The following is a 12806-nucleotide window of genomic DNA, read 5'->3' as shown; positions in this document are numbered from 1 at the left end:
CACACACAGTTTACAGTTAGAAGTTGTTTGAATATATAATAATCACAAAGCCAAGTACAAACAAAAACAGAAAGAAAAGAGTTTCCCTCATTATTTTGTAGGTAGAAGACATCCATATGCTCTTAATTCTTCTTCTCCCCTTTTATGATCTTTAGTCTGAGGAATTCTTCCTATGCAGTTGGTGAATGGTTTCCAGATATTTTCAAATTCTTAATTATTTTCCACATTATTTATGACTTTTATGTGTTCAGCTGTTTGTGTTAGGTCAAATTCATTCTGACTCTGGCTAATGGCCTTGTATCATCTTTCAATAAGCAGAGTATAATATTCTTTGCCATCACCATTTATCATAAGGGTATCCATTTTGCACTTTCATGAGAAATTTCTGTCTCGCACACAAAGAAAAAGAAATGCAGGGACTTTTATTTTAGTACAGGCAATGATTATCATACAAATGTAATCCCCAGATTTTCTTTTGCTTGGACAAGTACAGAACATATGGATCCAATCCTACTTCTACTGATGCAAATGTTACAAACACCCATTGACATAAATGGGTGAACAAGGTCGGGGACTATGTTTGCAGTTGTCAAGCATTTCCAAAATAAACCATAGCTTTGAAATCCAGTTTGTACATTAATGGGGTGCCCTTGTACAGTGCATGAGATTGGCTGTAATTTGGTACTGCAATGAGATGCTCTCCCACCATATGCCTTCAAAATATGAACCTTTAGTAAATTAATATGCAAACCTAGCAATGCCTCCCTGTATCTGCAAAGAACCTATGAGAGTCATCTCAAGGGAGTGTTCGGTCCAAAGCCTAGCTATTACAAAGGTGAACATTATTAAGAGAGTTGGTAAAAAAAATAAATTGATTTTTGACATAAAAGAGTCAAAATTTGACAACAACTTTCATGAAAATCTCACCAGTTCTAAATGTTAACTCTTTCTTTCATATGAGAAAGAAAAGAGAGGAACACTGAAGATATTCACAGTCTACCATTAAATATCTTATTTTTCTATCATAAGGGAACACCACTACTTCCTTTCCCCCCCAAATATAAATTTATTCAGGACAAAACCCCAATTAATCCCATTCAACTGTCAAATATTTTTCCAGCATCCAAGCATAACACAGCAATTGGTCCTAAGTATTCCATTTTTCACCACCCAAATAAGATGGAACAGCCTCTTTTGTATTATCTGGTGCTTCCCTATTGCTCAAATTTAATTTTTTTAGTCTAATTATTAGCATTTTTGTGAGTAATGTGTTGTTTAACTGTTTAAGAATTAAATACCCCTGTAGCTGCTACATAAACTGGTATCTTATCCGAAAGTAGGGGTGAACAGAACTGTTGACTAGCACCTCTGGCTTGTACTTTTTACAGTTGTATAATTTTGCTGGATGTAGAGTAATTCTATAATATTTTAAAATGGCAAATCAACCAGAGACAATGGATTACCTAGCAAAGATTTAACAGTTTGAGAATTCATTCCTGTTGTAGTTAAGACCATAGTTCCAAGGAATATTTACACTGAAACCTGAAATAATGCAAAGCTCAACTGATTTCAAGTTCCAATACAAACTTCAGACTCAGATCAAATTAGCTCTGAGGATTATTACGATTACCTGGGAACTCTCCAGATATAGAGTATGGCTCCACAGTACCTGCAGGATAACAAACACTATCATTTGACAGAACAGAGTTTCTGGGTGATTGTAAGGGGAGCCTCAGAGATTCCCTTCCCCTTACCTCTCCTTTCTGTGTTTTGCTGGAGGCTTTCTGCAAGTCAGCAACATATGTTTCAAAAAGCACTGACCAAAATACAATAAAAACCATGCTCAGTTGAAAAAGAAATGCTGGTCATTGCTTCTGGATGTGAGCAATTTCCTAGCTATGACTGTTGGCAGAAATCAGTGGAGGTAGAAACAGACAATAAACCACTGGAAGCCATATTACAGAAATCACTGTACAAAGCAGAGCCTGGATTTCAGAATATCATGACATTGCAAAAGTACAAATACAGGATCTGTAAACTGTTTTTTACGGTAAACATGCTTTCAAGAGCACCCCATCAAAAAAACTAGAAGCTGCAGGAAGAAGAGTTTGAAGTAATATTCAAGTATTCTGAAACAAAATTTGACAAGCTCAAACAAGAAAACTAACATGTCTCAACCATAAAACAATTTGAAAGAGTAGTTCTAGATGAACGACCAACCAGAAAAGCCCAGGCACTTTCAAACATAAAAACTTATCAGGACAATGGAAATGAAATTGCTATGGGAGGATCAGAGACATCTAAACAAAAAGAAGGAGATAATCTAACCTGACCTCCAACATCTCAATGTCTGTATTAGTTTATGGTTATTATATTTGGCTGTTATTGTGTTATTCATATCTAAATTATTGATTAGTTAAAAACTAATGTCCTCTTCTGCAATACAAAAACTATCAATGCAACCATTAATCATTAACAATATACAATAACTAAATGCAAACTGAAGTCTTTAACAAATAAATTAGTTAATAGAATTACATACCTGTGCCTTTATAATATTTGGTACAGTTACCATATTCAATATCCTCTTCTTTAATGTCAAACTGGGGCAAAGCAATTTTTTCTAACTGAACAGGATCTCCAGATTGCCAGATAAATCGTAAATCATCAGTTGTGTAACCAACTACATGAAAAAAAAAATAAAAGCTACCTTACACCAGAGTCAATTCAGCAAAAATATCTGTCTATATATCTATCTATATATATATGCATGTATGTATTTCTTTCATTTCTTGATTCCTGCTTCCTGTCATAAAGTTATCAGTTGATTCACAGCTAGATTTTTATTCTCTATTTGTTAATTAGGACTTGATGGAACTCTGTAATACTGAAAATCTGAAACTGAATGAGAGTGTTATTTTAGCACTCAGTATTTAAACAGAGAAAACAGTACCTGATTCCCCACAACTTTTAACATTGTATTGTCATTTAGACTCCAATTCAGCAAAGAACATTAACACATGCTTAACCTTAAAACACGTTCTTAAGTCCCATCAACTTCTCTGGGATTTAATGTGGTTCTCTGAATCTGGGCCTTTCATGTGTAAGAAGTGGCCTTTCGTGTGTTCCCCTCTGATTTGGACAGACTTAAGGGCCTAATTCAGGAAAGTATCCCTTCAGCAAAACACTTAAGCATGTGCTTAACATTAAGTACATGGCTAAATTCTACTGAAGTCAATGCAGTTACAGAATATACTTCAATTTAAACATTTGCTTAAGTGTTCTTAAATATGCTTAAGTGCTTGCCTAAATCTGGGCCCACACATAGCACTTTAGACCACTGAATTTACACATAGTGCAAAGCAGTGGAAGAAGCAGGCCCATGATGTTTGAGCATAAAAGGATGTTAACTAAAAGTACAGTCACGATCGTGATTTTACATGTCATTTTTCTGTCTGCCTGATATATGGAGTTAAACACAGATACAGCATGACAAGTAGTGGGAGGGATGGGGGAACATACAAACGGAAAATTGAGAATGCAATGTAATTTTTGGTAAGAATGCAGAATCTTTAAGAAACGCTTAAAGAATTGTTCCATTCAGGGGGTGAGAATTAGGCAGATAATTTTCACATTTGAAAAATATCTGTGATAAAAAACTAAAATGTGAATGAACCTCTAAAACTTCTCAAAACATAATACTTATTATCTACCTCCACATTTGTATCATAAAAGCTATATCATGAAAATAAGTTTTAATACACCCTTAATAAATGTATCTAATAAATGTAATAAAATATGCACAGCAAATTACAACAAAACTGTTATAGTCAACTGCGGGAATACAGAGGGTGTGCTTAGTAGACAGTGAATGGTGTTTAGGATTGTTAACAATAACTGCAGATGTGAAGAATTAGTGAGGGAGTGGGAGGCACGCATATGGTCAGGATAGCTGATGATGCAGCAAAGGATCAGAGTAGAGGGAGAATATAAGTCTAAGAGGATACCTCAATTGGCAGAGCAGAAAAGTAAAGAGACAGGAGACCAGAGGTAGTTAAGGGCATAGTCATGAAGGATACTTAGTATGAGTCAATTTTCAAGTGGCTGGGAAGTCAGTAGAGGTCTTTCAGGACAAAGGTGATAGGTATGAGAGAGTTGGTAGCACTCCCAGACTGGAGTTTGGATAGGAGGATCCCTAGGAGGCCTTGCAGGAAATGTGTTGTAATAATCAAGGCATGAAGTAACTAATTCACAAAAAAGCAGTTCTTCGTGTAAATGCTGAGGAAGACACAGACTATATTGCAGAGATGGTAGTAAGGTGGACTAGTAAAAATTAGTAATGAGAGCTGCAGTGGAGATTTTGGAGTCAGGGATAACTCCAAGATTATAGGCCTGTGAAGTGCAAGGAAGGTCAGAGGTGAGGAAGGAAATGCATGTCTTAGAGACATAGCTGAGGATACTTCTCTTGCAAAGGTGGAGGATACCTGTCTTTCTAACATTCAATTTAACATCACATCAAAGATATATATGCTTCAGAGAGGTTGGAGAGAATTGAGGGAAAGGTAAATGAAAGAGTTAAAAGGAGAGACAGAGTTAGATGTTACAGGCATAAAAGTGGAAGTTGTGCTTAAATTGTGAAATTTGTAGTGTAAAGAAAAGGAGGCAAATGAAGTAGAGAGTTTTTGGGAGACTAGATCAGAATGGTTTAGAATCCAAGGCACAGTCAGCGCTAGAGACAAAGAAATGGTAATTAGAGATATAGTAGCCAAACTAGGAGAGGAGGGACTCATATCTACTTAGTGTTCAGGCCAGTCAAAGAGTATATTTCTTGACATTGGTGTCATATGCTTCACTGAGATGAAGAAGAATAAATAGCACAAGGAGTTATCTTTAGCAAAGTGAAAGAGGTAACTGAACAGTCCACGTAAAGCAGTTTCTTGCCATGGAGGAGGTTGAAGACATACAGGTCTGGATCAAAAGGAGGTGAGCAGTAAAGTAATTGGAGAAAGTTTACTTCTCTAATCTCACCAACATTTTACAGAATGAATGTAACTTGTACAGGTAGCAAAGAGTCCTGTGGCCTGCCTCTGGAAATTTCCACTACATGCATCCGACAAAGTGGGTATTCACCCACAAAAGCTTATGCTCCAATACGTCTGTTAGTGTATAAGGTGCCATAGGACTCTTTGCCACTTTTACAGATCCAGACTAACACGGCTACCCCTCTGATCTTGTGCAGGTGGTAATAGTTGTTGGGAGTACTGGGGTCAAAGACAGATTTCTTATGAATTATAGAATTTTTAGTGCAGTAGTGAAAATGCTACAAAGTAAAATGATGGTGATATAGGGAGCTAAAGCTGGAAGACATATCGAATTGAGTGAGCTGAGTTAGGAATTAAGACCTACCATATCAGATCAGGACACTGGTCAATCTAGTCCAATATCCAGTCTCTAATACTGGCCAGACCACATGCTTCAGAGGAAGGAGTATAAAACTCTATAGTTGACAATTATGGCATAACCTGCCTGGGGAAATTCTTCCTAAATCCAACATGTAAAGTGTGACTTATCCCATGATGCATGAGGGTTTATATCCCTTCTGTTTTTTAGAATCTCAAACGTAACTGTAGATATTCCTTTTCTGAATTCCACCAGGCTCTGTCTCAATAACATCTAGTGGAAATGAGTTTCAAAGGCTAATTCTATTTTAAGTAAAAATGTATTACCTATTATCAATTTTAAATTTGCTGCCTTTCAACTACAATAAATGTCCTCTTCTCCTTGAATTATGAGAAAGGATAACAGAAGCATTTAATTTACCTTCTCTGAACTACTATATACTCTATTATTCATCTCCCTCTAAACTAAGCAGTGCCAGTCTCTTCAGTTTCTCTTCAAATAGAAGCCTTCCCAGGCTTCTGATAATTTTCATTACCAGTTTCTAAACCCCCTCTATTTCTGCTATTTTCTTATGGACACAGGGTGACCAGAGGTGGTGGTGAGATCAAGAATGAGGCGTTTTACTTTCCCAAGAGAATGTTCGTGCAGCCAGATGTGGTAGGAGCAGAACAGCTATAGATTTTTGGGGCAGCAAGGGGAAGACTAGCAGTAAAGAAAGATAGACTGTGGAGTTGGTGGCTGTGGTGCTGTTATGGATTAATGAAATTTTGTATTACAGTGATGTTACAATCTCTTGATAACTGCTAATGGGAAAAGTAAAAAGGAATCAGGTAAATTAAGTGGTGTGATAGTGCAGAAGAGTAAGTGAAGATTTCCAGTGCCTTTGGAGATTGCAGAATAATAAAACAGCATCTTAACAGATGAAAGGAAAACATGTTCATATCTACCTGGTCTGTCTCAGTTCACACCCTTGGGCTCTCCAGTAATGTCAAAATAGGCTTTTTATGTGTCAAATAACACCCCTTCTTGGGACCTGGGTTTATTAACAAAGTTCCCAAGGAAACACAAGAACTCCTACCCAGTCCTCCTAGCTGGCTCACAACCCTTGGTGCAGGTTTCTTAGCCCTCTCCCTGCTGAAGGTCTCCTCTAGCAGACTTATTCTCCACACTCTATCCATCCTCACTGACTCCTGCTCTCTGCTGACATGCACCCCCAAACCTGCTGCTGGGGAACTAGGGAGAGTCTCTCCCTGCTCTCTATCAAGCAGCAACTACCAGGACTTTCAACGTAAGTCTTTCTTTCTCTCCCCTCTGGCTCTCCATGGGGTTTTGTTTTATCCCCATCCCAGAAACCGTGATTTAGCCATATGACTTGCCTGCCACATGACTTTGAACATTTTCTCCATATGGAGAAGCAAGCTATGTGTGTCACAGGTGAGGCTGGACCCTTCTCCCCTTAAAGAGCCAGTCACCTTGTTACATTTCTTAAGGGCTCTGTGTTCATCATTATGCCAGGGGTTCTCAATGTAAGCAAGAGAATGCTTTTACAGAAGCAAGTTGTTAGGGAAAAAAACCCAACCACCAGCCCCCCCCCAAAACACAAATATAGGGCTTGATTCTGAGAGAATGTCCACATCTTCCATTATCGTCAGCAGTAGCGGGGGGGGGGGGGGGGATTCAAAGCCTCTCCAACTCAGACCATTCAGTGTAATTACTATCTCAAATTACATAGAGGTTACTAGAGACTTCGGAATGAAAGAAAGAAATATTGTGGGAGAGTTTCTCTTAGCAGAGATCTGGTTACAGCTCCCCTATTTTGAAGTACAGCTGCCGTATGCCAGCTGTGTATGGTCCATAAGTGATCACGTGCCAGTTAAGAATTGATGGAGTGGAACTGCACCCAAAGTGCCTTTCCTTGTCCTCTACACAGAGGTAAGGGGGAAGTCAGCAAAGGAGCTAGATCTGCTGGCTTCATTCCTGCTGACAGATCCTCCTTAAACTGGATGTGACAGGGCATACCTGGCCTTTGCAGCCACCTACCAGAGGCCCAGCAGTTCTACTGTACCCCACCCCAGAAAACAGAGAAGTTACAGGAAAGCAGCAGCGAAGGTGTTACCTCCAGGGCTACCTAGACAAGCCTCATGGAAGAAGCCAATAAGAGCCCAACAGGCTCAGATAAAAGGAGCTACGGGGCCTTAGCAGGTAAGTTCCTGGCTGGGATCAGCAGATTAAGGAGAGGTGTGCCTCTGTGCTCAAAGGAACTTGAAGGATAACCAGAGTTTGTTTCTGACTGCATTTCCTTAAGCTGGGTTTGCAAGGAGAGATGAATGCCCCCATTACACTGGGGCATTCCCAGTTAGTCCACTATGGCCAGATTCCTTTGTGTCACCTGAGTAGAACAAGAAGAGAAGAGAATTTGGCCCATAATTTTTAAACTTTCAAAACAGCAAGGGAATAACCCACTGGAGAACAAAATTTTTCTTGACTGCTGGAAGCCAGGACAATATTTATTACTTCTTTAAAACATTTGATCCATGTGATCTAAAGTAAAGCCTGGGTGGGATTTATTGTTCAGAAGATGTATCTAAAAAAACCCCCATCACTCATTAAATCCTTAAAGCCTGAGAGTCTGTATATAAATAAAGACCTCCTACTATATATAGCTCTCTGCTCATCTAGTGGCTAGCCCACTAAAACTGAGCTCTTAACTGTAATCCTTCACTAGCTACCAGACATTTTCCTTTAGCTCAAGTGATATGCACCTGTGTGACTGGAATCAAGGGTTCATGATATGATCCCCAATACCATTTTAAAGCTTTCTCCAATCACTGTGATGTTTCTATGTATGCAGTTTCTGGCTTTATTACACCATTTTTAGTAAACTGTGCTCCATTTTGGTATGGTTAAGCAAAGGTTTGGATGAGATACATAGCTGTTCTAGCAGATTGTTAGAGCTACAGTTTAACATGGAGGCTTGGGCTCTTTTTTTAAATACACATATTTTGCCAATATTTTGTGACATGCGTGTATTCAATCTGAGGTCAGAATAACACCTAAATTCATACAATTGGGAAAAATGCATCCAGAGACCTTGCATCAGGGACACATTAATAAGATTGCTCTAGAATTCAAGAGCATAAGCACATAGTCAAATCCATTTAATTTACTGAATTTCATGATTTTTTTTTCCAGATGGTGACCTTTTTTAAAAAAGACTGACACTATGTAAGAAACAGTTTGGTTTTGGAAGTTCCATTAGTCAAGTAATTAAGTAAAATAAAACATCTTATGTGTAACAAATAAGTGAAACAAGGAAGCATCCTCACTGTTGGAACTGGAAGGGAATACAGGTAGTTATGCCATGAGCTAACTTCTTACTGTTGCTAATTGAATAAAAAGGGGCAAAAGCTTAAATGACACTGTCACTCAAGGGAGAGGGTAATAATCAATTCCTCCTCCTCACCTGTTTGAATTTAGCACGTCTGGTATTAAAGAAAGGTCTGTGTTTCTAATAAAGTGGAGAAAACTGTTCATGAATACTTCTTCCTTGAGTAAATATGATATCTGTAATGCTGCTAATGGGCCTTATATTGAAGTTCTTCTCAGGCAAACTTCCACTGATATCAAGGGTTTTGGGAATCAAAGGATTGGGCCCAGTATTAAGTAAACATATAAAACCTAATTCAAACCTATTATAAACAGGTGTAGACCTATTTAATTCAGTAGATTTACACTCAATAATACAAGAGCAAATTTATCCCAAAATATTCTGCAGAGGAAGTGGTCGTCACGCAAGTTAAAACTACCTGAGGAAACTACTAATTCATTTTTCCAAATGATATTTATGTCCTGATTTTCCCCAATACATTTTAAATGTCTTCAGAAATGCTAAACAGTGTCATTATGTGTTTGTTAGCAAAAATGTAAAAATAGAACAAATGGTGCCATAAAAATTAGAATTTTTTTGTAGGAAAGAACCATAAATTTTAATTTGTAATGATCATGGAATATTAATTTTAAAATTCATTAAGAAATGTTTACACTAAACAACATATATATTTCTTGTTTGATTTTCAGGCCTGCCTAGAAGGTAATTATTTTTATGCATAGACTGATTTACATACAGCTCTCCAATTGCATCTTGCAACGCTGTGTATCCATAGGAAACAAGGTCAAGTCCAAAGGGCATGACAGAGTAACGGATAATCTGAGAATGGAAAAATAGATCTTAGACACAATTTGAACTGTTTTGTAAATAACGAAGTAGAGTAAGATTATATATATATTGCTTTAAATGTAAAGAAGTACAAAAATAACAAGAGTATATAGAGTAGAGCCTCAATAATTTTCTCTTGTCACAGAGTCTGATTCCAAAATATTGAGGTATTGAACAAACATCATTCAAAATTTATTCATGTATTTTGTCAGCTAAATTCTGTATTGTTTAAAAATAGTGCAATAAGATTTTAATGGATAACATTTAGAGGGAAAAAATGGTCACCTCACTAGTCAGAGTGTGTCTTTGATGGGTCCAGGAGGACATCTCCCACACCCTAGGTAGTGGGAGGGGGAAATCTCAAGTGAGAGCAGCTGGGGAAGTACTACATTGTGGGGAGGGTGCTGCTTCTTTCTCATTCCCTCTCCCACACTAGGCTGTGGAGGAAAACGGGGAGGACCATGTCCTGTCTGCTCCTGCTGCCACTGAACAGCAGTAGGGGGTCAGGATAAGCCAGCTGATTGGCTCTCACCTGCTGGACTGGGGGAAGATTGTTTTTGCTTGCTGTTGGCAAGTAGCCAGTTTAGGCTCTTTTCCAGGCCCACTTTTGTGTAGAGAGTTGGATCTCACGATGCCAGGGTGAGGCTGATTGCCAAATTTTGTTTGGGGTCTGGAAGGGATTTTTGTTTTCCCATATGGAAAACTGTCAAACTGCTCTGTGGGTTTTATCACCTTCTATCCAGCATCTGGAAGATTTACTTGGGGAATTTAAATTACATTCGTTGCAACTTTTGAATTGAGGTCTCTGTAACCCAGTGGGCTGCTTGGGCATGAGCAACTTGGGCAACTGCATAGTGATGGGGTTGCCTCTATGTCTCATGCAGCATATGGCTCTCCTCATCTCTTCTACCTCTTGTGTGGGGGAGAGGAATGGGTTGCGATTCTGACTTCCAGCCAGTGTCTCCAGACAGGCCTGAGGAAATAAAGGGGGCATTGCTCCCATACCCACCCTCAGATCTGTAGAACTCAGGGGCACTGATGCCAGGTGAAATCCACACAAGAGCAGCCCTGCTAGGTAGTTTGGGGAGGGGGTTCCCCATTGGTCAATAATTTTAATAAGGTTGCAAGCCTCTGTATTTAACTATACTATGGCATATTGTTTCTGTTGTGTGTCTTTTACCGCTAACTCAATCCTCAATAAAAAGTTTCATTGTATTTGTAAGACAGTCTTCTAATAAAAAAAAATTTGGATCCATTGAAAAACTTATATCTAGTATTACATTGACCCAAATCAGTATTTTCCTGCTACATTTACAGACCAATGGACAACCCTCTACAGATAGGTTTTTTTTAATTTTCTGCCTCTGGCTGCGGCAATTGTTAGTAGCTATAAATCAAATTCTTATTAATGGGCATCTAATGTGATCTGAAAATTGTATCACTTACTCTGAAAGACCCTAATTATTGTCAGTTTCACTATGCTTCTGCTGAATTTGGCCAACTATCTCGCTCAGATCTTTATTCCATTGTGTAAAATCTTATTTTACCTACATTTGATCTAATAGTGATCTAATATATACCTAGGGTTCAGAATCCTTCATACTAGTCAAAATATCAATCAATATGCTTTAGAATCTGTAGTTTTATGAGAATTTACTCTGATTTATTTTTCTGCATTTTTAATGTCAATATCAGCTGAAAGGTCTATCAATTATTATCTTTGTAAATTATACATATTACTAAGCTGCAAAGCAAGATGTATGTCCTACGCCAAATAACTTATTGAAGATTATTTAAATAAAACCAATAGTAAATATTTACAATTAAAAATAACACAGTACCTCATACTGACTAGAACATCTCCATCCCGAAATATAAATAGAAGAATATTTTCTTGAGTGACATCATGGAAGTTGGCATTCTTTTCATTTGCAAAGAACAAGTCTGGTTTCCACAGACATTTAAACATTGTAGGGTCCACTGTCAGTGTATCTGAACCCCTCCAGTCATTGGGCAATTTAAGTCTGGGGTCATTCCACTTTTGTCTTAGGAAGATGTTAACTCTGTAATCCTGATGAGAAGAATTTGCAAGTGTTTATTAATCTAGCCACAAAACAACAAAACAGAAACAAACAAACAAACAAACATGCAGGCTCCAAAATGAAAAAAAGATCCATTTAGATTTTGTGGTTTTCCTATAATGGATACAGCTGATCATTCTTCAGCACACAAATGTTCTTGATTTTAAAGGAATTAGCTAAAAGATACATAAAGTTAGGTTACATAAATTCTTTATTTTTCAAGATTAACCATGTTAAATTAAAATAATATGGGTCAAATTCTGCCCTCACTCACATCTGTGCAGCCCCAATGACACCAATGGTGCCCCATGTGTCTAAATGAGGACAGAGTGTGGTCTTCTATTTCTACAATATATATGTATTTCAGGCAGCAGGGTATCAGGCAGGGCCCAGGTGTATTTCACATTTACATCAACGACCTGGTAAGTGTCAACGGCAGCACATGCTCCAGTTGGTTAGATGGTATGTTAACAATATGGCATTACATTGTCAAAGAAGAAAACAGAGCAGAGAAGTAATACTAAGGACCCACAGAATAAACAACAAATGAAAGAAAAATGAAACATGTTTCTAAATTTTGGTGTCAGTCCACTGCTGCACTGGAGGAATGTCATTGTTATACTCCTGGAGTAACTTAGAGCAGCGTCAGAGCTTGAAATAGCCCCTGAAGCTAGCTGACGATCACCCATTCTACCTTGCACATCACTGAACCCCATGAGATAGCATGGGCACAATTAAAAATGGAATTTGGCCTGGACAGACCAATATTGAAGACCTTAGGCAAAAATTTCACAGAATCCAGCAGGAATTTTGTTTGAATATGGACTGCAGTAGAATCAGGCCCAGAGAGAGCCTAATTTTGCCTTCAGGAACTGAAGCAGCATGGGTCTGAAGGCACAATAGTATCCACATGCATTTCGTCCTCAGTAGAGCTGTGTGCATCCAAGGGAACAATCTGATCCAGAATGTCAATTCGGATTTTCACCCTTATTGCTTGTTCATTTAGGTTTGAGATAGATGAATATTGTGAACCAAAAATAGGGGGAAAAGAGTTATCTTTTTTTAAAGCAAAAAACCCTTATCTAGAGTAGCTCCTTGCCCTAGGTTTT

The 12806-nt window shown here is 38.1% G+C and overlaps 1 protein-coding gene across 4 annotated transcripts in view; it reads right to left on the bottom strand.

The window, feature by feature from the left end:
* GLRB (glycine receptor beta) overlaps positions 1-12806 on the bottom strand; it is a 71027-nt gene that overhangs the window by 27507 nt on the left and 30714 nt on the right. For all 4 annotated transcript variants that reach the window (XM_007071272.3, XM_037897458.2, XM_037897457.2 and 1 more), the window contains exons 5-7: positions 11458-11687; positions 9525-9607; positions 2543-2683 (exon numbers count right to left, since the gene is read on the bottom strand). In XM_007071272.3, the coding sequence (XP_007071334.2) occupies positions 2543-2683; positions 9525-9607; positions 11458-11687 (454 nt within the window). The remainder of the gene's footprint in view (positions 1-2542; positions 2684-9524; positions 9608-11457; positions 11688-12806) is intronic.

This window comes from Chelonia mydas, chromosome 4 (assembly GCF_015237465.2).
Source record: "Chelonia mydas isolate rCheMyd1 chromosome 4, rCheMyd1.pri.v2, whole genome shotgun sequence".
NCBI lineage: Eukaryota > Metazoa > Chordata > Testudines > Cheloniidae > Chelonia > Chelonia mydas.
Note: the sequence above shows the minus strand (reverse complement) of the source record. Positions and strands in the feature narration are given on the sequence as shown.